At 40.7% G+C, this 27,624-nt stretch overlaps 1 protein-coding gene across 2 annotated transcripts in view; it reads left to right on the forward strand.

The window, feature by feature from the left end:
• Ttc39b (tetratricopeptide repeat domain 39B) overlaps positions 1-27,624 on the forward strand; it is a 132,184-nt gene that overhangs the window by 76,425 nt on the left and 28,135 nt on the right. For both annotated transcript variants that reach the window (XM_070033145.1, XM_070033146.1), the window contains 6 exons: positions 1,988-2,119; positions 2,975-3,051; positions 7,598-7,665; positions 11,469-11,533; positions 24,419-24,524; positions 26,972-27,037. In XM_070033145.1, coding sequence (XP_069889246.1) covers positions 1,988-2,119; positions 2,975-3,051; positions 7,598-7,665; positions 11,469-11,533; positions 24,419-24,524; positions 26,972-27,037 — 514 coding nt within the window. The remainder of the gene's footprint in view (positions 1-1,987; positions 2,120-2,974; positions 3,052-7,597; positions 7,666-11,468; positions 11,534-24,418; positions 24,525-26,971; positions 27,038-27,624) is intronic.

A 27,624-nucleotide genomic window follows, 5' to 3' on the forward strand; every position in this document is an offset into this window, starting at 1 on the left:
AGAATATCGGTACACATGGAGGGACCTGAGATACTTAGCTTTAACCTTTTCCTAGTTAGTACATGGCCCCAAGTAAGGAGTCAGTGTTTCTCAGCCAAAACCCCAAACAAACAAAAAACACCAAAGGCAGTTTTTAAGCTCCCCTCCCCCCTTTTTTAACCATGCCTTAAAACACAGTCATGTTCTTTGATGAAATTTAGATCTCACATAATAATTTGGTAGTAGTAGATAATCCTTCTAACTTTTCCTAGTCAGTCTGGTCCCTCAGACTTCTCCCTGTTGGTTTCTGTTCTGCATCTCCCTTATCTTTCTCCCTGCTCATCTTTCTCTCTGTTTTTTTCTCTTAGTGTCTCCTGTCTCAGCCTCCCACCTGTCTCCTTTATTCTTTACTCAAAAAAAAACAAAACCAAAAAACAAAAAAAAACCCCAAACCTAACCAACTCCTTTTATTTTCTATAGCTGACACTTTGTTGCTTCTAATACAAAGTGGAAACAAATTATTCAGTATTATATTCGTTGGTGATTTATATTCTCTGATCTTTATGCATATAGCACAGTTGAAAATGCCTCCCCTCAATCCTTTTTAATATCACCTGTCATTTCAAAACTGAGGTTTCACACCACAATTAATGATTAACTTTGAATGGTTGTTATGGCTTGTGGTGGTTGTTTCTCTTGAGCTGTCCTTGTGCTCCCTGTCCAGTACAACATTATTTCCATGGAGAAAAAAAAAATTGTGGATCGTGTTTTTCATAGCAGCAGGCTGTAAGCTGTTTTTTTTTTTAAACTTAAAAACCAATGCATTGGTGTTTTAAAGATTATGCATAATAATTGTAAGAAGTTTAGAGGAGATGACAACACTTTCATAGCTTAGAAATCTGGGAATAATTAACATTCTTATTATTTTAAAGCATTTCTCACTGATAACTTGGGTCATCAATAACTTTAATCAGGAATCTCAGATATTGAAATTAGACCAGCTACAAAGTCTTGAAGTCTGCTTTGATCAGGGCACTTTATGGCCAACCTAATTTATTAGAAAAGCTTTGCTTTCTCTTGGCTTTTGATTGAAGAGGAATAAGATTTATTTATTTATTTATTTATTTATTTATTTATTTATTTATTTGTTGGTTGGTTGGTTGGTTGGTTGGTTGTGGGGCCTGAACTCTGGGCCTGGGCGCTGTCCTTCAGCTCTTCAGCTCAATGCTAGCACTCTACCCACTTTCCCAGCCTGAAAAGGGTCAATTTAAATGAGTGCTTGTCTTTCAAAAAATATATTAACATCTCTTTGTCAAAAAATATATTTACAGAAACCTTTAGCCTTCATTTTGGATCTTAAGACGGTACACACTGTCTCTTATTCAATTGGGAAAATTTGATTTGCTCTGAAATCTTTCCTTAAAAATGAATCTGCAGGCTGCCCTCTTGTGCTGAAATCGGGAAAAGCATGCTATCCACATAATGTTTCTGCCTAGAACATTGTTGCCTCCATAGTTTAAATTGGAAGGTAATCTTTATTTTTTTATTTTTCATTTATTTAATTAATTAATTTATTTTTGTGAAAATACTGTATAGTGGAAGGTTATCTTGATACCTAAGCTTTTTTTTTTTTTTTTTGGGTCTGGTCGTGGAGCCTGAACTCTGGGCCTGGGGGCTGTCCATCAGCTCTTCAGCTCAAGGCTAGTGCTCTACCACTTGAGCCACAGAGCCACTTCTGGCTTTTTCTGCTTATGTGGTGCTGAGGAATGGAACCCAGGGCCTCATGCATGCAAGGCAAGTGCTCTACCACTGAGCCACCTTCCCAGCCCGGATACCTGAGCTTTTAATAGAATACCTTCCATACTACATGTGGTTTCAGGATTATGACGAAGTAATAAAAGTTGTTGCTATGAAAATTAGGACATGCATCTAATAGGATTTGGTAATATCAAAGCCTGGAATGTTTTACCTTGAATAGAACTGTACTAATTCCCTATGTTCTCTGCAGGGCCAAGGAGAGTATGTACCATGCTTTGGGCTACAGTACCATTGTGGTGTTGCAGGCTGTCATGACGTTCGAGCAGCAGGACATCCAGAATGGCATTTCTGCCATGAAGGACGCTTTACAAACCTGCCAGAAGTATGACTGAGTAGTTAACTACTTCATATATGACTCCAGACCTTTATGCTTGTGTGATAAGATGGATGCAATTTGCAGGACTGAGAGCCCTGTGGTTGGGGGTGGCTAGAGCTAATGAGAAGGACTTCAGCTTTGGCCTGGGGACATGGCTCAAAGTAGTAGAGTGCTAATCTAGCAAACATGAGGCCCTGAGTTCAAATTCTAGTGCCATTACCACCACCACCACCACCACCACCACCACCACCACCACCACCACAACAACAACATAAAAGACTTCAGCTTCAAAGTTTCTTGACCTTATGCAGTTTTATTTAATAAAGTATTTTATGAGGAATTCAGTGTGTTTCCCATTTTCCATCTGGCCTGCCTGTCTTCCTGCCTGCTTTCTCTTCCTCCCTCACTCCCTCCCTGTTCTTTTTTGTGGTTTTGAAATTTGACTCAGGGCTTGTGATTGCTAGGCAGGCATTTTACCACTTGAGCTATGCCTCCAACTCCTTTTGCTCATATTCTTGAGTTGGAGTCTTGTTTTTTGTTAAAACCAGCCAAGACTTTGATTCTCCTACTTATATTTTCTGTAGCTAGGAGACTGGCCACCATACCTGGCTTTTCCTGTTGAGATAGTCTTAAACATTTGCCTAGGCTGGCCTGGAACCTCAGTCCTCCCAATTTTAGTCTCCCACATAGTTGAATGAGAGGTATGAGCTACTGACACCTTGGATCCATTTCTCTTTGTGATAGCTTCGAGTCTGAGCTATAAAGAAGGTCTGAGGGGCTTTCAGTATCAAATGACAACAAGCTCAACCTGATGTATTGCTATTTTGCCCCTCTATTTCCTATCTCCCCTGTTCAATACAGATATAGGAAAAAGTGCACTGTTGTAGAATCTTTCTCAAGTCTTCTTTCCCGAGGATCACTGGAACAACTGAGTGAAGGTAAGAGTCATTAAAAGACTTTTTTTTTTTTTTTTAATATACAACTGGGGCTGGGAAGGTGGCTCAGTGGTAGAGCGCTTGCCTTGTATGCCTGAGGCCCTGAGTTTGATTCCTCAGCACCACATAAGCAAAAAGAAAAAAGCCAGAAGTGGCTCTGGGCTCAGGTGGTAGAGCACTAGCCTTGAGCTGAAGAGCTGAGGGACAGCGCCCCGGCCCCAGAGTTCAGGCCCCACAACCAGACCCCCCCCCCCAAAAAAAAAATACAACTGATCACATTCATAAATGTCAATCCTAGAGTGAAGAAAGTACATGTAATGTCTTTTTCTCTTTTGTATATTTTACCCTCCAGAAGTAACCATTGTTAGTTGTTGATTTTATGACTTAAAGACTTTACCTTACAAATCCAGATATACACATAAGGGATACATAGGGTTTTTGTTTTCTTATTTATGTTCATGTTTTGAAACAGAATCATACAATGTGTGAAACAGAATCATACAATGTGTGCTCTTCTATAATGTGATGTTTTCTCAGGTCAGTTGGTCAGTATGGCTTTCCATAATTGACTTGTTTTTTCTCTTTTGAAGGACATTTATTGCTTCAGTTTTTCACTGTTAAAAAATAGAATGCCAGCCAGGTGTCGGTAGCTCACGTCTGTAATCCTAGCTACTCAGGAGGCTGAGATCTGAGGATCACGGTTCAAAGCCAGTCTGGGCAGGAAAGTCCATGAAACTCTTATCTCCAATAAACCACCAGAAAACCAGAAGTGGCGCTGTAGCTCAAGTGGTAGAGCACTCGCCTTGAGCTGAAGAACTGAGGGACAGCGTTCAGGCCAAGTTCAAGCCCCATGATTGACAATAAACAAACAAACAAATAAAGTGAGATTGTTGGAACTGATTTAAAATATGTGCGTGCGCGCGCGCGCACACACACACACACACACACACACACACACACACACACACACACAACTCAGAGCCTTTTGCTGTTGCTTAGCTTTTTTTTTTGTAGGTCAATTAGTGGTAAGAATCTCCCATAGTTGTCTTCTCAAGTTGGCTTCAAATCTCAATCCTAAAATCTCAACCTCCTGAGTAACTAGGATTATAGGCATGAACCACCAGTGAAACAGAGTTTTTTGATCCTTGGTCTAAACTCCAGGAGTCCCTAGTTAGGTCCATCCACTTACCCATGTTTTGCAAAATAAAGAGACATTGTGAAGGACGGAGAAAAGATTTATTATATGGCAGCCATGGGAAGACAACACTTTAGTACATCTTCATCTTTCTTCTGGGGTGTAGACACTGGCTTCAGGATAAATGAGAAAACTGTGGGGAGGGGGTGAGAAAGGTATGCATAATAAACACCGTCTTTGGTCACAGGTGTGTGGCCTCGTTGACCATTAGCCTAGTCTTTGTCTTTGGAGGAGTTCTGGAGGATACTTACCACTTTAGAACCTATAACTATATCCCATTCTGAAGTGACTATTAGAATATATGACTATATCCCATTCTGAAGTGACTACTATATATATATATATATATACATATACATATATGTATATATATCTATATATATGGGTTATATTTAGCTAGGCTTTCAGTACATCATGAATTTCCTTTTATTTGACTAAGGAGGCATTTGCATAAAGCTTATAATTGCTCAGTAGTTTTGAGAACCAATGTAAATCCAATCTTAGTGAAGAAGTAAGACTTTTATAAATTAAGTTGCATTTTATTCACAGTGAGTTTGGCTGTCACTCCAACTTAAACAGGTTTTGTGTTCAAGCGAGCATGTCAAAACATTGTAGCTTTAGTATGTGATTTGTTTTTCCTCTTGGTAATTTCCATTTTCATTCATGAGTGTCTGGTTGTCTGCAGGAGTGAGTATATTTCATTAAATGTTTCTTGGGCTTAATGTAGAATACACCTGCTCTTCTGCTATAGCTCTGGATTGTGCTGAGTGAGTTCTAAGGTGGCTTTTAAAAGATAATCAAATACAGTTTCAGATGTGACATTTAATATGAAGAATACATAAATGTGCAATATAAAGTTGACTTTCTTTAAAATTTTTAAAAAATCTTTTTTTAAAACATCTTCTATACTACTCTTACATCTGTCCGACACCTGATCTGTTCATCCTTCTACTCAGACCTGTGTAAGGATTCTCAGTATTGCCTACTGAATGAAAGATACACAGTGACATTCAAGATTGTCCATAATTGAGCTCAATGACTTACCTTTCAAGCTTCAATGCCTCGTCCTCCCTTGATGCACCTCCTTGCTATACTGCATGCCCAAGGAGCTCTCCTGCTCTTTCCCCAGATGTTTTGGGCTTTAATTGCTCTCTATCTGTTGTCCTGTTGGTTCTCCACTAGTGCTGATTTCATCCATTGTACTTCCCTGTGACAGCTGTTACAGATACCTACCTAGAAAGATGGTATATTCAGGTGACCCTGTAAAATTCCAAGTTACTGATGTGAATCTCACTGGAGAAACTGAAGAAAATGAAGAGGTACACTTTGAGCGGATCTCAAAGGTTTGAAATCTTTACTGTTGGTGAGGCTAGGATGTGCACAGGCCCTCAAGTCCTGCCTGATAGGGATTTATTTCTGTCTGTGTGCTATTGAAGGTTTTAGCTGCTTTGTTGCTTCTTTGTAAATTGAACACTTGGAATCTGAGCATGGCAGAAAAATGAATCTGTATATAAGAGTCAAGAGATTGTGTGTGTGTGTGTGTGTGTGTGTGTGTAAATGAAAGTTAGCATATGTTCATATTTAGTTGGATCAACAGCATTTCCAGTGACACACATATTCCCTGTTTTTCTATCACTTACTCAACATCAAAATACTTTGTGATTTGAGCTTTTACTAACATCACTGATGTATTATCAAAAGTAGCTATTATTTATCAAGTGCTTATTGGATATGGTAAGCTCTACATGCAGTGCCTCATTTAACCCTTCATCTGCCAAGTAGAGACATTGTTAGTGAACTTGGTCAATGAAACCAGCAGAGAGGGACAGTAGCGTTTGCAAGGCCTATAGCTAGTATATGGCAGTCTTTCCTCCAAGCTCATTTACTTAAATAACATACAAATTTGCATCAAATGGAGAAAATAGGAATCTGCTGATTTTGTTTATGTGAAAATGCAAGGATTTATCTTCCTAATCTTTGCACAAAGAATGGGTTGTTTAGAAAGACATACCATATGTTTTGAGGAACCCTATATATCCCTACGATATAGCTTTCACAGTTCCCCCCTTTTTGTGTCTTTTTCTTTTTTTTTTTAATTTAATTTAATTTTATTTGTGAACATACTGTACAGAGGGGTTACAATTACATGGGCAGGATAATGAGTACATTTCTTACCAAGCATTGCAGCCTCCTCCTTTGTTTACCCTTCACATCCCTTCCCAGCCTCCCCCCTCCCCCCCAATCCCAATCCTTCTCCTCCCCCCCCCCCCCCCCCCCCCCGCACGTTGTAAAGCTCGTTTTGGACATGACAACTTGTACTTCTCATTGTTGCAACAGGTCCACCTGTATCCTTAAACAACTGGTTTTTCCCCATCTCCTCCACAAGTTATACTGACATCAAATATAGTGAAAGCAGGGGTTATACTGTGGGGGAGGGTTGTGTCTTTTTCTTATGCTAGGTATTTTAATGATCAAATTACCTAACAACTTGCATATCAAGTCTTCTTAGGTTGAGGAATCTTGACTTGGGTAACAGAGAATGTACTTTTTCAAGTTAATAATAACTATTCATTGTAATAATTATCGTAATTTCATGTTTTAGAAGGTAGAATTCCTAGACTTAATGGAGTTCTCCCCTGACTCACAATCTTTACTATATTAAACTTTCATGTTACTGTTTTTTCCTTTATTTTTAAAGCAGTTTTCTTTCTTAAAATGGCTTTTTTAGGGGAGAGGGAGCTGGTCCTGGGGCTTGACCTCTGGGTCTGGGTGCTGTCGCTGAGCTTTTTGTTCTATCACTTGAGCTCCTCTTCTGGCTTTTTTCTTTCTTTTTTCTTTTTTGTCGGTTATGGGGCTTGAACTCTGGGCCTGGGCACTGTCCCTGAGCTCTTCAGCTCAAGGCAAGCACTCCACCTCAAGCTACAGTGCTACTTCTGGTTTTCTAGTGGTTTATTGGAGATCAGAGTCTCATGGACTTTTCTGCCCGGGCTGGCTTTGAACTGCGATCCTCAGATCTCAGCCTCCTGAGTAGCTAGGATTACAGGTGTGAGCCACTGATGCCTGGCTTCAAATGTCGGTTTTGATTTCCTCTTACAAGCTGAATTTGGTTTCTGACACTACAGATGACTTCCTGGAACAGTTAAAGGAAATATTGCTGAGGACTAAGTGGTCATTTCCCTATTAGGGGAAGCACCAAAATAATGTAGGTTTTTGTGCTTTCATGCCTCTCTTGGGCTCATTTATCTCCCAGTCCTTTCTGAACAATTTATCTGAACATTTATCTACCAGTCCTTTCTAGAGCAATTACTGTAGCCATGAGGATTCTATTAATATAATTTTATTTGTTTTTAATAGAGGAAATGCATGCCGAAATCTGTTATGCTGAGTGTCTCCTGCAGAAAGCAGCACTCACGTTTGTGCAGGTAATGAACATTTGGCTAGGTATGGTATTGGCTGGGAAGCATGCCAAGACCACATGGGAAAATGTGGTTCTTCTATATTTGTGCCCCAATTCTTTCAATGAAAGATTTTTGTTATTCTGGTAAACTCTGGCTGAAAATAAAAGACTCCTGAGAGCTTTAGTCATATTCAAAAATCACTCAGATGAACTTTGGATTTTTCAGTTCACTGGGAACTACTGCCTTTTATAAGAAACTACCTGGAAAATGACATCACTAATTTCAGGATGCTTCTTTCTGTGAAAGCTGGTTGATGATTCCAGTTTGTACTTGCCAATCAGTGTCAGGGGGACCTACATAGGACTGTGCTTAGAGGAGAACATCTGGCTGTTTCCTGCTTGCCCATTTGCTTCAGCAGAGCTCACTTAAGTACATGGACATGGACACACATTTAATGCATACATCAGATTTTAATCCCCCCTACCGTCCTTACCCTCTTTCTATTCTCAGTCCCTTTTTTTCTTGGTCCTAGTACTAGGGATTAAGCTCAAAGTCTGGGCACTGAGCCTTAGCTTTCTTGCTTAAGGCTGGCATTCTACCACTTGAGTCATAGCTCTGCTTTTGGCCTTTTGGTGGTTAATTGGAGGTAAGAATCTCATAGATTTTCCTGTCTGGGCTGGCTTTGAACCTTGATCCTAAGATTTTAGCCTCCTGCCTCCTGAGTAGTTAGGATTATAGGTGTGAACCACTTGTGTCCAGATCAGTACTCCTGCTAACTTTCATTTCTTCCTCTGGAGGAACAATTTTAAAAAGTCACCAAACAAAAATTGAAACCTTTTCTCATGAGACATTTTAATTTCACTTCTAGAAAAGGTTTTAGACCAATATTTTGCCTATCTCTACCTCCTAATAGTTTCTTTAAAACCCCAGAGAATATTCACATTATGGTCTCATGAGTGGTGGCTATAATAAGGGATGGGTAGAGAACATAAATAGAAGAAAAGAGACTTGGCTATGAGATGGAAAACTTTGATGATTTCACTAGTTTAAATTATTTAGAAAGTTTCTGCTCTCTCTTTCTGGAAGTTGACCTGGATCAGTAAAATTGAACCAAGTATGCTCCAAGAGTCTGTTCCCTAAATTACAAAAGTTCCTTGTACATTAAAGGGACCCTCTTCCCTGTACATAGCCTTAGTATACAGTGTAAATGGCAGTCACAGAGTTTCCAATTTTTTTTCGGATGTTTTCTAAATGGAGATTTGACAATCAACTGTTGGATTTAAAAACTTATTTCATATTTGGACACTTGCAACTAAACATCTAGGAGCTATCCATGATTTTTGTCTTTTAAAAATTTGCTGCTGCATCTCTTCCTATTGTTCTGTCCATTGTTCTGGCAGACGGCTCATTAACTCTCACCTAGATTGGCTGGCAATATAGCAACGCTTAGCCTCTAGTTTGTTTTGTCTTTTTCTCACTCACTATTCAGTAATTGAGTACCTTCTCAAAATGAGATTCTAATTTTGCCATTTCTCTGCTTCTGCATTTAGTAGCTCTCATTGACTATTGCAGTGTTCTGTATCAGAGTATCACAAAAGGGGAAGGTATTTTCAAACTGACGTGTTGCTTTTCACCAAATTCCCTACTCCTCCTTTTACCGATGTCCTTGGGAAATAGTGAACTCATTACATAGGCTGAGGTAGCTCTCTTCCTCTTGTGCATTCACTTCTCTGCAGTACATTCTCTGACAGAGCTGATGCCCATATATACAGATTGCCAACCACACCATGATCACTAATGCTTGCTTCCAGGCATTTTCAAACCTTTCTTTTCCTTTGCTTGCAAAGTTCGCATGGGCTTTGCTTTCTTTTACCTGGCCACTTTCTAATTTTTTTTTTCTTTTTTCCTGATTTAAGCACCAGTCCTTTTCTGACCTCTCCCTGCCTACTTTGTGCTCCTATGGCATACTGAGCATTCTTCCTCCCGGTCCATCCTTCTGTCCCTGTGTGTTCCGCATTCTCTAACACATTGTATGGCTCTTGTCTGTTTTTGCATTCAGTAAATGTTTGATAAGACGTGAAATGAAATACTTATTTAAATCAGATTCATTCTAACCTAAAAAAAACTTCCCCCTGTCTTGTATTGGAACCTGTATGATTATAAAGTTCCTTAAAATAAGAAGACATTTAAGTTGTATAGAGTATTTTCTGTCTAATGATTCTTGTAATAATTGCAATGTTGAATATTTAAGTCAAGTAGATAATGAAAGATAATGAAAGAAACTGTACTTTGTTTCTTCTAGAATGTTTGTTTGTTTACTAGAATACTCTAGTAAACAGTTAAAAAAAACACCAGAGCATCTTTCTGATCTCAATCAATAATTCTAGAGAAATTTTCTCCTGGGAAATGTGAAACATGGGACAGTCTCCATTATCACCATGTAATAGAACAACTTCCTCCAAGTAGTTATTTGGTCGATTCCATGAAGAGACTGACCCTGAAAATGCCATTCATCTAGGCGGGCGACCTCACTTTCATGACCAGTGACCATCAGGCAAAGAAAAAATAAAGTGATTTGTCCCCTAAGTCAGAATGGCATCTTAGCCACTTCAGAAATCAGGCTAGTTATTTTTGTTCTGTGTGTGTGTGTGTGTGTGTGAAATCAGGCTAGAGTTATTTTTGTTCTCAGTGTGTGTGTAAAAAATAAAGTGATTTGTCCCCTAAGTCAGAATGGCATCTTAGCCACTTCAGAAATCAGGCTAGAGTTATTTTTGTTCTCTGTGTGTGTGTGTGTGTGTGTGTGTGTGTGTGTGTGTGTGTGTGTGTGTGTGTGTGTGTGTGTGTGTGTGTGTGTGTGTGTGTGTGTGTTATTTTTGTTCTCAGTGTGTGTGTGTGTTTTAAAAAATAAAGTGTGTGTGTGTGTGTGTGTGTGTGTGTGTGTGTGTGTGTGTGTGTTATTTTTGTTCTCAGTGTGTGTGTGTGTGTTTTAAAAAATAAAGTGATTTGTCCCCTAAGTCAGAATGGCATCTTAGCCACTTCAGAAATCAGGCTAGAGTTATTTTTGTTCTCTCTCTCTCTCTCTCTGTGTGTGTGTGTGTGTGTGTGTGTGTGTGTGTGTGTGTGTGTGTGTGTGTGTGTGTGTGTGTGTGTGTGTGTGTGTGTGTGTGTTATTTTTGTTCTCAGTGTGTGTGTGTGTGTGTTTTACAGTGTTAAGTAGGTTCTCAAATACATTGTAAAAAAAACCCCAGTCCCATTTATTGAGTATGATGGACAGGAAAGTTTGGCTTTAGAGCAGACAATAAAGTTAACTATTGAATTGAATCTAGAATAAAAGTTCTCAGTAGATGATGTTGATTAAAGTAGGTTTGGGCTATATATTGCTCCTAATTGGTAAGGACTATTTCCTTAGAAGTAACAAGCAATGTAATGCAAGGATTTTAAAAGCTGGGCTCTTCTCCTCCTGCTCCTCCTGCTCCTCCTGCTCCTCCTCCTGCTCCTGCTCCTCCTCCCTCCCTCCCTCCCTCCCTCCCCTCCTCCCTCCCTCTTCCTCCTCCTCCTCCTCTTCTTCCTCCTCCTCCTCCTCCTCCTCCTCCTCCTCCTCCTCCTCCTCCTCCTCCTCCTCCTCCTCCTCCTCCTCCTCCTCCTCCTCTTCTCTACCTTCTAACTGGAAAGAAAAATGACAAAATGACACTCTTTAAATGCAAAGCAAAAAGAAAAAGGTTCTTACTTCAAAACTATCCTTAAAGAGGATAATTACAAACTATATAGTCTGTCAGAGCTGTTGTGTGTTTTCTTGCTAAGTGATCTAATCATTGTTTGATTTTCAGGATGAAAATATGATTAACTTCATCAAAGGTGGACTCAAAATTAGAACAAGTTACCAAATATATAAGTAAGTTAAAAAATAAGATGTGGCTTTTTAATAAATCCTATACTTATACTGCTTTTTCCCCCCAAAATTTTCTTTTGTTTTTTTATTGTGAAAATACTGTGCAGAGGGGTTACAATTACATGGGCAAGATAATGAGTACATTTCTTATCAAGCGTTGTAGCCTCCTCCTTTGTTTCCCTTTCCCATCCCATCTCCCCCCCCCCCCAAAAGTTGTGAAGTTCGTTTTCGACATAACGATTGTACATCTCATTGTTGCAATGGGTCCACCTGTATCCCTATTTACACGATTTGTTTTTTCTCTTCCCCTCCACAAATTATACCAACATCAAATACAGTGAAAGCAGGGTTATACCGTGGGGGAGGGACATACAAAGCAACAAAGAAATAATCTTATAAATGTGTTAGAAACAATCGCATGAACGAAAAAAAAACATTTGAATACATATCTTAGGGTTCATTTCCCTAACATCAACTTACCTGACCTTTTCTGCTTGACTCAGACATGTACTTGTTATTGCAATCTGACTAGGTTTTTGAAATTTGTTATTGGTAAAAAAGAACTCATTTTGGCTGATGCCATAGGAAAACAGAATGTAAATACCAATACAGTAAAGTAGTGGAAAGAAGCATCTAAGCGGGGTGCCTGTGCCTCACACCTGTAATCTTAGCTACTCAAGAGGCTAAGATCTGAGGATCACAGTTTGAAGCAGCCTGGGCAGGAAAGTCCAAGCCCCAAGACCAGCACACAACAACAACAACAACAACAAAACCCCAAGTGAAAAAAACTGCCATTCCATTGTATTAAACTTTTTTGTTTTGTTTTTTAAAAATTGAGCCAGGGTCTCATTCTGTATACCATGCTAGATTCCAGTTTTCAAGCCTCCTGCCTCAGCCTCTTAAGTGCTGGGATTCCAGGTTCAAGCTACCCTGCCTGGCTAGGAGTCTTTATTTGTTTGATATCTAATGTGCCTGCCCTCCTTCCTTCCCTCCCTCCTTCTCCTCCCTCTCCCTCTTTTTGTGCTAGGGCTTGAACTCAGAGCCTAGGTAATGTCCTTACCTTTTGTTCAAGGCTAGTGCTCTACCAAATGAGCCACAGCTCCATCTCCAGCTTTTTTGGTATTTAATTGGAAATAAGAGTATCACAGACTTTCTTGCCCTGGCAAGCTTTGAACTTTGATCCTCAGATCTTAGCCTTCTGAGTTAGCTAGAATTACAGATGTGAGCTATTGAGCCTGACTTTCTTCTGGCGTTTTTGAAAAAAAATTTTTTGTGTCTTTTGAGTTTCTAAAATGTAGCTTTGAGTAGGATTTAAAAATGAATGGTTACTGTTTTTTCAAATATTTTTTTTCCCTATCTCATTTTCTTGTCTCCTCTGAGACTCCAAGTGCATGTTAGTTTTCTTGATTTTGTTCAATTGGTCACTTAGCTATTGTTCATTAAAAAAGATCAAACAAGGCTTAAGATGAGACATTAGCCCAGCATTTGGATCTTCCTGTATCAGTTTCTAATGATTATTTTTTTCTTTTGATTATGTATCATTATTTTGTTTTTTTTCTCTCATTCAGTAACTTTTTAAATTTTACAATTCATATCGGTATATTTTAGAGGCTCTTGATTCTGTTCTCTTTCCCCTGAAGAGTGCTGTGTTTTGTTCTGGGAAACATTTGAGTTACTTAGACTTATATTCCACTGTCATGTTCTTGGAGCCAGCAGTATTAGACCAATACTCCATTATTTCTGCTGACTTCTGCTTTTCCTTAGACTTTCCACAGTTGACGTATAGCTAAGTATTCAAGTAGGGTTTAAACCCATATTTTTGTGTTCCCTTCATACGTCCTCACTTCTATGGAATTTTTCTGTTACTGCACATCCATTTCAGCAGTCTTGAACTCTGTCATCTGACTTTCAGCTAGTGAGACTGTGACTTCCTGTCTTAAGTTCTGTGCACTACACATGAATGAATGGGGACATGCTTTCAGTATGTACCCAGGTAGACAGGAAATATATCCTGAGAATTACTCTATGCTTTCAATTTAAACCCTGCTCCAGATTCTGCCTATTTTTTTCTTTAGTGTTCAGTTCTTGTTTTTTTTCTCCTTTTTTTTTTTTTTTCTTCTTCAGTACTAGGGTTTGAACTCATGGCCTTGTGCTTGCCAGGCTGATGCTTTACCATTGGAATCACCCTGCGTAACCCCAAAGTATTTTAAACACATATTTTAGTTTCCTTTCCAGAGTTTATAATTGTTATCTGTGGAAGGTTAGTCTAATATAAGCTGCATTTCCATTACTGGAAACCTATCACCATTACTAGAAGCAAACCACAATGTAGTATTTTAAGAGGTACTTTTTACCCAAAATTTACAAAATCATTTTATAAATTAGTATTCCATTAAAAATCCTTCAGGACAGAGTAAAATTGTAGGAAGCTAATGTAATTGGTTTTAGGTTTTCTTTCCAAATATATTTTTGAGCATAGAAAAGATTAGTGATTCAATTGCTTTTCCAGTTACAATAGTTCTATAATGGCAGGTTCAGTGGAATGAATTGCAGAGTTTGAAACAGTTGCTTTGGAATTCATAATATACTAAATTTCTCTGTGTACCTGGATATCTTTCAAGACAGCAGAGAAGGAAAAATGGTTTAAAATTAATATTTTAAACAAATACCTTTTGGGAAACTGCTCATTTTAAGAAAAAATAAAGGCCATGTGTGGAGTACACAGCTATAACCCTAGCTGCACAGGAGGTGGAGATGAGAGGATTGTGGTTTGAAGCCAGTCCAGGCAAAAGTTAGGTAGAGCCTATCTCAAAAAAACAAAAACAAGCCAGGAGCTGGTGGCTCATGCCTGTAATCCTAGCTACTCAGGAGGCTGAGATCTGAGGATCGCGGTTCAAAGCCAGCCCAGGCAGGAGAGACCGTGAGACTCCTATCTCAAATAAACCACCAGAAAACCGGAAGTGGCACTGTAGCTCAAGTGGTAGAGCACTCGCCTTGAGCTGAAGAGCTGAGGGACAGCGCTCAGGCCCAGAGTTCAAGCCCCACGACCGACAAAAAAAACAACAAAAAAAAACCCCAAAAAAACAAGAGCTGGGAAGGTGGCTCAGTGGTAGAGCGCTTGCCTTGCATGCCTGAGACCCTGGGTTCGATTCCTCAGCACCACATAAGCAAAAAGAAAAAAGCCGGAAGTGGCACTGTGGCTCAAGTGGTAGAGTGCTAGCCTTGAGCTGAAGAGCTGAGGGACAGTGCCCAGGCCCAGAGTTCAGGCCCCAAGACCGGATGACCCCCCCTCCCCCACACACACAAAAGAAAAAAACAAAAACAAAAACAACCCTTCCCCCCCTCCCCCAAACCAACCAAATAATCTGAGTATAGTGGCACATCCTTGTAATACCAGCTAAGCTGAAGGCAGAGGTAAAAGGATCATAGCCTGGGCAAAAGCATAGGACCATAGGACCCTACTATAGAGATAACTAAAGCACAGAGAGCTAAACTCATGGCTCAAGTGGTAGAGTGCAAGCACAAAACTCTGAATTCAAACCTTAATCTCAGAAAACAGAAAACATATAACAAGACATAACAAAAATAACCCATTAATAAAATAATTAAATTTCAGAGTTGAGTTGTGCCTCGAGTGCCTGCCTAGCAAGCAAGTGACCCTGAGCTCAAACCCCAATAATGCTGAAACAAAGAATCCACTGCTGACACAAAAGCACCAATTGAGTAAGCAAAATAAGTGAGCACAGGCCCTGAATTCAAATCTTGCTACTAGGAAAGAAAAGGAGGGAAGGAAGAAAAGGAAAGGAAAGAGAAAGAGGAGAGAGGGCACATATGGAAATATGATGTAAATAGTTCAGGGCCTATGACAGTGTAGGGTATTCAGAGATTGCTGATAATCTAAATTAAACTGACCTCTCTCTTTTTTTGTTCTGGAACTGGGATTTGAACTCCATGCCTTGCTTCTTGAGCCATACACTTCCAGCCCAGATTTTTGCTAATGATTTTAGAGATGTAGTCTCTCGGACTTTTCTGCCAGGGCTGGCTTCAGATCACTTCCTGAGTACAGTGCCATCCTGTTTTATTTCTTGTAAGCTGCAAGTTAAATATCCAGGCTTGCTAGATTCAGATTAAACTTATTTGCCTAGAATAAATTACTAGTGATGTATGTGTACTTGCTTTCTATAGATATAGTGTGTTGACAGATATCATCCATTATAACTTGTAACAGGTATGTGCAGTATGTATCTCTGCATGCAATGCTGAGAGCTGAACCTAGGGCATTCTACATGCTAGGCAAGGGCTATACCACTGAATCACACTTCCTCTTTATTATTGTATTGTAAAATGTATTTATCATTTGGATAAGTAGTTCTCAGTTATTACCAATTTTATTTATTTATTTATTTATTTTTTTTTTGTTTTCTTTGTTGTTTTTAATGTACTATGTGATTTCTTTTGTTTCTTTTGTATGTTTTCCCCCCATGGTATATCCCCTGTTATCACCGTATTTGATTTTGGTACCCTACATCTTGTATATACATTTAGCTAATTTGGGGAGGGGAAGGGGAATCACAAAATGTTGAAACAAGGACACAGGCTGACCTATTGCAACAATGATACTCACAAGAGACTATGTTGGAAATGAACTTTACAACTTCAGTGGTGGGGTAGTGGGAAGAGGGGTGGGAGGGGAGAATAGTGGGGGAGGGAAGGGATAGTAGGAAAAAAACAAAGGAAAAGGCAACAATGTTCGACAAGAAATGTACTCATTACCTCACTCATGCAACTTCAACCCCTCTGTACAGCCTCTAAGAAAGAGAAGAAGTTCAGATGGGTAAATATTGGGCATACATTATTTTTATTTATTTATTTTTTTTAATTTTTTTTATTGTAGAGATACTATACAGAGGGTTACAGCTACATGAGTGAGGCAATGAGTACACTTCCACTTCCTCTTGAACATTGTTACCCCCTCCATTGTCTTCCCCCCACCATCCCCTCCCTCCCTCCCTTCCCCAAGGTTCTTTTTTTTTTTTTTTTTTTTTGATCGTGATTAAGTGATTACTTAATTTCCGGAAATTCACAGTATTGTGGAATAATGATGCTCATTTAAAGTCACAAGTTCATTCTAACTTTCCTGGAGCAAATTGTCTATCACAGTCTGTAATATATAACGGTGCTCATATGTTATATACCATATATGTGATCAGCAGCATGGGGATATTTAGTAGTGGTTCAACCAGATGAGTGGGAGTTCTTTGTTTCTTAAGTCCTGTTAGTTTTGTCATATCACCTAACATTTTGGATTCATCATCCACTTATCAGGGAGACCATGTACTGTTTGTCTCTTTGTTCTTGGCTTACCTCGCTCAACATGATTCCTTCTAGCTCCATCCATTTCCCTGCAAATGCCATTATTTTGTCATTTCTAATGGCTGCATAATATTCCATTGTGTATAGATACCACAATTTTTGGATCCATTCATCTGTGGTGGGGCATCTAGGTTGTTTCCATATCCTAGCTATTGCGAACAGTGCTGCAATAAACATGGAGGTGCACGTGTCCTTGTATATTGGTTCCTGTTGTTCAGGGTAGATGCCTAGAAGTGGTATGACTGGGTCGTAAGGGAGGTCAATCTTTAGCTTTCTAAGGACCCTCCAGACTGCTTTCCAAAGTGGTTGTATGAGTGTACATTCCCACCAGCAGTGTAATAGCGTTCCTCGTTCTCCACATCCCCTCCAGCATTTGTCGTTGGCTGATTTGTGGATGTGGGACATTCTGACTGGGGTAAGGTGGTATCTCAGGGTTGTCTTTATTTGCATTTCCTTCACCACCAGGGATGATGAACATTTCCTCATGTGTTTCTTTGCCATTTTTATTTCTTCATTTGAGAAGTCCCTCTTTAGTTCCCTTGCCCATTTAGTAATTGGTGTGTTGGGTTTGGGAGGGATTAGTTTCTTGAGTTCCCTGTATATACAGGATGTTAACCCCTTGTCTGATATATTGCTGGTAAATATTTTTTCCCAATTAGTTGGTTGTCTTTCTAGCTTGGTTGCGATAGCTTTATCTGTGCAGAAGCTTTTTATTTTAAGGTAGTCCCATTTGTCGAGTCTCTCTCCAATTTGTTGTGACCCTGGGACTCTGTTCAGGAAGTTCCTTCCTGTGCCTATTAGTTCAAGTGTCTCTCCTACTCTGTCCTGCAGTAGTTTCAGAGATTCAGGTTTAATGTTAAGGTCTTTAATCCATTTTGAGTTGATGTTGGTGCATGGTGATAGGCTGGGGTCCACTTTTAGTTTTCTGCATGTGGCTGCCCAGTTTTCCCAGCACCAACGGTTGAAGAGGCTGTGTTTCTTCCATTGTATGTCTTTGGCTCCTTTGTCGAATATCAGCTGGCTGTAGGCCTGTGGATTTATTTCTGGATCTTCTATTCTGTTCCATTGGTCTTCGGGTCTGTTTTTGTGCCAGTACCATGCTGTCTTTGTTATTATAGCTCTGTAGTAGAGTTTGAAGTTCGGCATGGATAGCCCTCCCATATTGTCTTTATCCCCTAGAATTGTTTTGGCTATTCTAGGTCTTTTGTTGTTCCATATGAATTTTTGGACTGTTTTCTGTATTTCAGTGATGTACGTCATTGGGATTTTAATAGGAATTGCGTTGAATTTGTATATTAGTTTTGGAAGTATTACCATCTTTACTATATTAAGTCGGCCTATCCAGGAGCATGGGAGGTCTTTCCATTTCCTAGTGTCTTCTGCAATTTCTTTCTTTAACTTTTTATAGTTCTCATTAAATAGTTCTTTTACATCTTTGGTTAGGTTAATTCCTAAATATTTTATTTTTCGGGAGGTTATTGTGAATGGGGTTGCTCCCTTTATTTCCCTCTCTTCCTGTACATTATCAGTGTATAGGAAGGCAACTGATTTTTGTGGGTTTATTTTGTATCCTGCTATTTTGCCGAAGTGATTTATGATTTCTAAGAGTTTGGGGATGGAGTTTTTGGGATCGTGGAGGTATAGTATCATGTCGTCTGCAAAAAGGGATAGTTTAACTTCTTCTTTTCCTATGAGGATCCCTTTAATGTCTTTTTCTTGCCTTATTGCCCTGGCTAAGGGTTCTAGGACTATATTGAAGAGGAGTGGAGACAGTGGGCATCCTTGCCTTGTTCCTGATTTTAGGAGAATTGGTTGTAGCTTTTCCCCATTAAGTATAATATTGGCTATTGGTCTGTCATAAATGGCTTTTATTGTTTTTAGAAATGTTCCTTCTATTCCTATTTTCTCCAGAGCTTTTAGCATGAATGAATGTTGAATTTTGTCAAAGGCCTTTTCTGCATCTGTAGCGATAATCATGTGATTCTTGACCTTGGCTCTGTTGATATGTTGGATTACATTTATTGACTTACGTATGTTAAACCATCCCTGTGTCTCTGGGATGAAGCCTACCTGGTCATAGTGAATTATTTTTTTTATGTGTTTCTGGATTCTGTTAGCTAGAATCTTGTTAAGGATCTTTGCATCTGTGTTCATCAAGGAGATTGGCCTGTAATTCTCCTTTTTGGTTGGGTCTTTGCCTGGTTTGGGGATGAGTGTGATATTGGCTTCGTAGAATGAGTTTGGGATAGCTCCTTCCTTCTCTGTTTCTCTGAAGAGCTTGAGGAGTATGGGTATTAGTTCTTGTTTAAAGGTCTTATAGAATTCTGCTGTGAATCCATCTGGTCCTGGGCTTTTTTTTGTTGGAAGACTTTTGATAGCTTCCTGTATCTCATTATAGGATATTGGCTTATTTAATTGGTTAACTTCTTCTTTGCTCAGTTTGGGCAACTTGTATTTCTCTAAAAATGCATCCATTTCTGCCCGATTTTCTTCCTTTAGAGAGTATAGCTTTTGAAAGTAGTCTGTTAGAATTGTTTGGATATCTTGGGTACGTGTGGTGATGTTTCCCGTGGCATCCCTAATCCTATTAATATGGGTTTCCTCTCTTCTTTTTTAATTAATCTAGCCAATGGGCCATCAATTTTGTTTATTTTTTCAAAGAACCAGCTTTTTGTTTGGTTTATTTTGGTTATGGTTTTCTGATTTTCTAATTGGTTAATCTCTGCTTTTAATTTGGTTATCTGGCTTCTTCTAGTAGCTTTAGGTTCCATTTTTTCCTGTTTTTCTAGCTGTTTTAATTGCAACATGAGATTATTTACTTGGTCTGTCTCCATTCTCTTGATGTGGGCACTGAGGGCAATAAATTTGCCCCTCAGGACTGCTTTTGCTGTGTCCCACAAGTTTCTTTGTGAGGTGTTTTCATTTTCATTGAGTTGTAGGAAATGCTTTATTTCTTCTCTGATCTCTTCTGTTATCCAGGCATTGTTAAGGAGTGTGCTGTTCAATTTCCATGTATTGGAGAAATTTCTGCTGTATGCTTTGTTATTGAGAGCTAGCTTGATTCCACTGTGGTCAGATAGGATACAGGGGATTATGTCGATCCCTTTGTATTTGCTTAAGTTCCTTGCATGAACTATGATATGGTCTATTTTGGAGAAAGTTCCGTGAGCTGCTGAGAAGAATGTGTACTGTGTTGTTTTAGGGTGAAATACTCGGTAGATGTCAGTTAATTCCGCTTGCAGTATGGCCTCTCTTAATTCGGTAGCTTCTTTGCCAATCCTCTGGTTGGTAGACCTGTCCTTTGGTGAGAGTGGTGTGTTAAAGTCTCCTAGTATTATCATATTGGGATCTATTTTATTCTGTAAGTTTGAGAGCATTTGTTTGACATATCTAGGTGCACCAATATTTGGGGCATATAAGTTGATGATGGTTATATCCTCCTCTTGGATTGTTCCCTTTATTAATATGTAGTGTCCGTCCTTGTCTTTCTGTACTGATTTTAATGAAAAGTTTATTTTGTCAGATATCAGGATAGCTACACCTGCTTTCTTACTGGGGGCGTTTGATTGGTAGATCCTTTTCCACCCCTTCACTCTGAGTTTGTTTGTATGTTTGGCTGAGAGGTGGGTCTCCTGAAGGCAACAGATGGATGGGTCTTGTTTTCTTATCCAGTCCTCAGTTCGTTTTCTTTTAATTGGCGAATTCAGCCCATTTATATTAAGAGAAAGTATAGAGAGATGCATTGTTGTCCCTGCCATTCCGTTTTCCTAAGTTTTTCTTTTTTCCTTTCCTCCTGTGCTTGCTCAGTTAGACTTTGAGTAATGCCTGTTTGGGGCAGGCCCCAGTTCCTGGCTGCTTTCTTCAGGTTGTGTCCCCCCTCTTAGAATTCTTTGTAATGCTGGCTTAATGTTTATGAATTCATTTAGTTTTTCTTTGCTATTAAAAGTTTTCAGTTCTCCATCAAATGTGAATGCTAGCTTTGCCGGGTAGATCAGTCTGGGTTGGCAGTTATTGGCTCTCAGGGCTCGTATGGTGCTTTCCCAGGCTTTTCTTGCATTCATTGTTTGTGTGGAGAGATCTGCAGTAATTCTTATTTTTTTCCCATTGTAGTATAGCTCCTTCTTCATTTTTGCTGCATGCAGGATTGTTTCCTTATTATTCAGATCTATCATTTTTACTATAATGTGTCTAGAAGTGTTTCTCCTGGGGTCTTGCTTGTTGGGTGTTCGATAAGCTTTTGTGATGTAGTTAAGATGGTCGTTTTTGAGGTGGGGAAAATTTTCATTGATTATCTTGTTAAATAGGTGTTGCATTCCCTTGCTCTGGAATTCCTCACCTTCGTCCACTCCAATTATGCGAAGGTTAAATTTTTTAGCATTATCTGCTTGCTCTTGAATATCCCTTTGGTTTAATTTGAGTAATTTTTCCATATCTGTCACTTTTTGGTCCAGTTGGTGTATTCTGTCTTCTGTATCTGACACTCGACCTTCCATTTCATTCACTCTGTTGACAGTGGCTTCTATTGTGGTTTGCATGGAGGAAATGGATCCCTTTATGGATTCAATGTTGGTTCTCAGAGTACTGATCTCACCTCTCAATGAGGTATGCATTACCTCTAATTTGGCGTTTATCTCACTTCTTATTGAGGTTTGTGCAGCTTCTATTTTTGCATGCATCTCTTGTTTGATACCCTGTATCTCTTTGGATAGTTCATCCTTGTGCTCTTTCAATTTCTGATAAATTTCTCGCTTTATTTCTTGAGTCATTGCCTCCAGCAACCCTTGGAAGTAGCCTTTGTCTTCCATTCCTGCTTTGCTCCCACTGGGGCTCTCCCCTGTGTGGCTGCTGGCTTTTGGGGTGAGCTTGCTGTCCTGGGTGGTAGTAAACCTTGTGATTTTTCTCTGTGATTTTCGCATGGAGGTTCAGGAGACTGCTCTTCAATTTTGTTTTGGTGTGTCTGTCTTTGCTTGGTTGCTGATTCTGTATTGGTAGAGAGAGTCTGTGCCTGATCTGGGTTCTGTTGGGAGCCTATTTCCAGCTGCTATTCTGACTTACTTAGGATTCTCAGCTCTCTGCTGTAGATTGCTGACAGTTCCTGCCTTTGGAAGGGTTGAGCAGCCTAGACTGCTTGTGTTTGCTCCTACGGGTGCTCTTGTGAAGAACAGATGCTCTGGATGCACTCTCCCAAATGCTGGAGTCTGCTATGGGCTCCTGATGTGTTTTTGTTTATTTGTTTTGGGCTGGTTGTGGGCTTGAACTCTAGGTTTGGGTGCTGTCCCTCAGCTTTTTCAGCTCAAGGCTGGCACCCTACCGTTTGAGCCACAGCACCACTTCTGACCCTTTTTGCTTTTGTGATGCTGAGGAATCAGATGCAGGGCCTCATACATCCAAGACTATCACTCTATTGCTGAGCCGCCTTAACAGTCTGAGCTCCTGCTTACTATCAGGTGCTGGCAGCCTGTGTTGCCCAATTCCCAGTCTAGGGTATATGGGTGGAGTTTTGGTGGGGTTTGGGCTTCTCTTGTCCTGGGCCTCCAGGTCTTTTGTTGTCACAGGCGTGCTTCCCGGGGGAGTGTTGTTTCCTGGTTTTCTCCCCTCTGTTGAGGCGTATGCTCAGCTTTTTACTTCAATTGGGAGGAGTTGGTTGTGTTGTTCAGGCGCCGGATCCCCGGGCTTGGTTCCGGCCCCAGCCTGGAGCGCGCTTGTTAGGCCTGTGCTGATGTGTATACCCCCTAGGTTATACAGCCTGGGGGACACAGTTCAAATTTCTTCTACTGTTGGTAGTCTTGACCCAGGGGCGCTGTTCCTGGCTTGGGCATTTAAGCTCCCTTCCAGGGGTGCTCTTGCTCTAGCCTGGCCAGCTGAGTGTGCTCCACGGGCTGGTGGAGCTCTCAAACAGTTCCCAGTTTTAGTGGGTCCTGTGGTCCGGGTGCTGGGGTAGGGAGTCTAGGTCAGGGTCTGGGGATTCCCTCCAGCTCTGGTCTCCCTTGAGGGATACACTTCCCCTGTGGGGTACTCACCCTGGAGCTGGTTGTTTCTGTGTGGTGTAGGTCGTCAGTTGTTGTTGCAATCCGGGCTGGGTTGGGCGGTGGTGGCTCTGTGTGATTCTTTTCTGTCTCTGCCTCTGTCGAAGCTGTTGGGTCAAGAGTGTCCACGCTCAGGCAGCTTCTTCTCGGTACCTCTGGGGCCCAAGTGACCCCGCCGGGTTGTTGCGATCGTGATCGGGCGGGCGGGTGGTCTGCAGACAGGACCCTTTGTGGCGCAGAGCCGCTTTGGCGGGATGGAACCTCTCTGCTCGGGTGGAGAGTGCTGGATCGTTGCGATTGCGATCAGGCGGGCCGGGTGGTCTGCCGCAGGTCCTTTTGTCACTCTGCTGATGCCGAGCGGCTTTGGCGGGATGGAGCCTCTCTGCTCGGGTGGAGAGTGAGGGGTGGGGGTGGGATCCTCGTGGAGACTCCCGGCTGGTAGGTTTCTCTGTTCCTGGCGATCTGCTGTTCTGCAAACCAGTACCTGATGTTCTGAAAGTGGCCCCCTGTGTCTCTGCTGTTTCTCTGGGGCTCCCACAGCCCCCGCCGGGCCGGCTGGCCGGCGGCTTGGCGCGCTGCCGCGCGGCCAGTAAAGGTTGGGGGAGGGGTCTTCGCTTTTCTCTGTTTTGAAATTCTTTTCCTCTTTCTTTTTTGTTATTCTCCGCCTCTGGTTTTTCTCTGAGTGTTCGTCTTTTTGTTGTTGTCGGTCTCTTGGGGAGATTAAGCGTTGGAACTCGAACTCTCTTTTTGGTTGGAGAGCGCTGTGGCGTTTCCCTACTGCCCCGTCGCCATCTTGGTCCCCCCTCCTTATTACCAATTTTAATATCTTAGTAATTGTTTTAGTTTGTATTCTTCTGAGTAATTATTTGACTTTGAAAGGTGATGTGAGACTTGGGGATGTGGTACTTGTTTAGCACATGTGAGGCCCTGTGTTTGATTCTCAGCATCACAAAAAGTCACGACAAGATAAGAATGGAACAAATGGAGCACTGTCATTGGAATTTGCTTTATTCTTTTAATTCTGGGTCACAAGCTATAATTGGTCTGATCTTCTTGAGACTATAGCATTCACCCTGAAATTGTAACACTTTTAATTTCTGTGTGGAAGGAAGAGCTTGGTGTGTGTGCAACAGATGAATCAGTGAGCACTCTCAGGAAGTCTTCTGTAAAATGTCCAGGGAAGCTGTGAGATCGTAGCCATGGGGTCCCATAGCTCCTTGGTTGAGCTTTCTGGCTTTGGACCCTCCCCACCCCCCTAAGCTCAGCAAGACTGGTCCTGCTATACAGTATAAAAACAGGAATTTTTCTTCTCCTTAATGATTAATACCCAGTAGCTAGAAGAATGGACTTAGCATAAAATATTCATTTAAAAATTCTGTGGTAGTTTGGGTTAAAGACATTAATAATATGGAAGTGCAAAATTTGGCTAGGCATTTATTTTTTGGATAGGAAACGTATACTCTAAACTTTTTTTTTTTTTCCCATTTAGAGAATGTCTTTCTATTCTTCATGTAATTCAGAAGAACAAGCATGAGCAGGAATTCTTCTATGAGTTTGAAGGAGGTGTCAAGCTTGGAACAGGGGCCTTTAATTTGGTAAGGACATAATAATACAAAATCAGAACCCTTTGTAGGAGACCCAAGGTTTCCACTACCTCCTCGACTGCATTCAAGTCGTATCTTGGCCATTTGGCCACTGAGTTTGGCTGGGATGGACTTGTTTTCTTGTGGTGTGACCTAGAGCTGGCTTTGGTTAGTATGTACTGTTATATTTCTACAGCTTAAAGGTAGCTTTGGTAAGAGCAAGGTAAGAGAAACATATAGTGTTCTGTGTTTTTGTGTGTGTGTGCGCACACGCATGCGTGCGTGTGCGTGTGCGTGTGCGTGTGCATGTGCACGCGCATGCATGTGCCTATGGCAGTCCTGGGGCTTGGACTCAGGGCTTAGGCCCTGTACCTGCACTTCTTTTGCTTAAGGCTAGTGCTCTGCCACTTGAGCCAAAGCTCCACTTCTGGCTTTTTTGGTGATTAATTGGAGATAAAAGACTTACAGGGTCTGGGAAGGTGGCTCAGTGGTAGAGCACTTGCCTTGCATACATGAGGCCCTGGGTTCAATTCCTCAGCACCACATAAGCAAAAAGAAAAAAGCCAGAAGTGGCGCTGTGGCTCAAGTGGTAGAGTGCTAGCCTTGAGCTGAAGAGCTGAGGGATAGTGCCCAGGCCCAGAGTTCAGGCCCCACGACCGGACCGCCCCCCCCCCCCCCCCAAAAAAAAAAGACAGACTTTCCTGCCCAGGCTGGCTTTGAACCATGATCCTTAGATCTCAGCCTCGTGAGTAGCTAGGATTACGTGTGTGAGTCACCATACCCAGCCTATTAAGATTTTTAAGAACAGTATGACAAGTTTCTGGTTGGTTTGTGCGGACCAACTCTGTATGTTATTATAAGAGAGTTGCTTCATTGGTAGGGATCTATAGCATTTCCACTTCAGAAATATTTTGATAGAGTCTATTTATTTGCCCAGAGTAACCTGGAGCATGATCCTATTCATGCTTCCTGCTGTAGCTGGAATGAGAGTTACACACCATCATGCCCAGCCTTTTCTGTTGAGATGGAGAACTTTTCTAACCCACCTGGCCTAGAACAGGCAGATGGCCCAGCCTGTTATTTTTTCTTTTATGTTTTTTATTATTTATTATTTTTAAATTTTTTATTATCTTTAAGTAGTTGTACAAAGACATTCCCATTCTACAAAACACTATATGAATACAAAGTGTCTGATAACATTGTCACCCATGGCATCTACCCCATCCCTTCTCTCACTTTTTAAAATTGAGATTAGGTGATCACATAAATTTCACTTATTTCACAGTGTTGTGGAAAGTGATCCTTTTAACCTTCACAAGGCAAATTGTCACTATCATGGTCTATAAAGTTTATGAATTGTAGGAGCTTTGACAGTACAATTATTTCTCCCACATCAGGTGATGTTTACATTTCTTTCCTTTTGCTTAATGTAAGCTGTTCCCTCTTTCCCTCTCATTCCTCTCTTCCCATCTCTGTCTTTGGGTTGCTTAGTTCATTTTCATCTTTGTCTAGTGCAGCTGATGGTCCCTCTGTTGTGTGTTTTCCCATTTCCCGCTGATTCTGTGTCCTCCTCCTAGCTTCTCCCAATTGCACGCATATATATATATATATTTTCTTTTTTCTTTTTTTCTTGTTTTTTTTTTTGGGGGGGGGGTCTGGTTGTGGGGCCTGAACTCTGGGCCTGGGCACTGTCCTTCAGCTCAAGGCTAGTGCTCTACCACTTGAGCCACAGTGCCACTTCCGGCTTTTTTCTTTTTGCTTATGTGGTGTGAGGAATTGAAACCAGGGCCTCATGCATGCAAGGCAAGCGCTCTACCACTGAACCACCTTCCCAGCCCTGCATCTCTCTCTCTCTCTCTCTCTCTCTATATATATATATATATACACACACACACACACACACACACACACACACACACTATACACATACACACACACACACACCATATATGTGGTCAAGAACATAGAGTCATTTAGCAATGATATGACAAAATGAGTGGCAGTCCTTTGTTTCTCGAGTCCTGTTTACTTTGTCATATCTCCTTCCAGCCTGCTATTTTAAAGGCTTGACTGGAATTGGTGAGGAAAGAAAGTAGTTAAGAGAATCATGTACTGAGTGTATGGGCCACCCTGGCCACCTTGTTTTATTAGCCTGTTGTACCATGACTGGTAGTGAGACTGACTATCATCTATAACACGGATCATTCTACCTACTTGGCTTTTAAAATCCTCAGCATTCACATGAGGTACAAATGCCATCATACTTTCTGTCCATTTAGAGAGAAATCTATCAACAAACTCTTCTCCAGGCTTCCTTGTCACCAGCTTTTCAATTATGTTCCTTCTAAATCCCTGACCATCTAGCCAAACAACCAGCCACAGTCCAAGAATGAATAAATAATAACACAAATGGCCATTCAGATACACTAATATTTATGTATTTATATTTTTTCTTACAGATGCTGTCCCTTTTACCAGCAAGAATTATCAGATTACTAGAATTCATTGGATTTTCTGGAAATAGGGTACAAGTTTACTTTTATTTTAATTTATTTAGGGAAGATAGAACATTATTTATTGGATATAAGGAAGGACAATGCAACATGTCTTCCTGAGTATCATGGTACTTACTTACTGACACTGTTTGCAGGACAGTATGGTTCTTGATCATATTTTTGGGGGCAGTTAGGCATGTTTTTTTTTCCCCTGTTGAAAGTTAAGAATCTCACTGTTAGCCGGGCGCTGGTGGCTCACGCCTGTAATCCTAGCTACTCAGGAGGCTGAGATCTGAGGATCGTGGTTCAAAGCCAGCCTGGGCAGGAGAGACCATGAGACTCCTATCTCCAATAAACCACCAGAAAACCGGAAGTGGCGCTGTAGCTCAAGTGGTAGAATGCTCGCCTTGAGCTGAAGAGCTGAAGGACAGTGCCCAGGCCCAGAGTTCAAGCCCCAGGACCGACAAAAAAAAAAAAAAAAAAAAAAAAAAGAATCTCACTGTTATCTAAATTCTGTGATTAAAAACAATGTTTTACTAATATTGTTGCTTGTTGGATCTTCATTGCTCCTGTTTGGCTAAACTATATTCTCTGTAAAACAAAGAAATAAAGCTAGA

The sequence above is a fragment of the Dipodomys merriami genome, unplaced genomic scaffold (genome assembly GCF_024711535.1).
Source record: "Dipodomys merriami isolate MVZ:Mamm:240054 unplaced genomic scaffold, mDipMer1.0.p SCAF_22, whole genome shotgun sequence".
Classification (NCBI taxonomy): Eukaryota; Metazoa; Chordata; class Mammalia; order Rodentia; family Heteromyidae; genus Dipodomys; species Dipodomys merriami.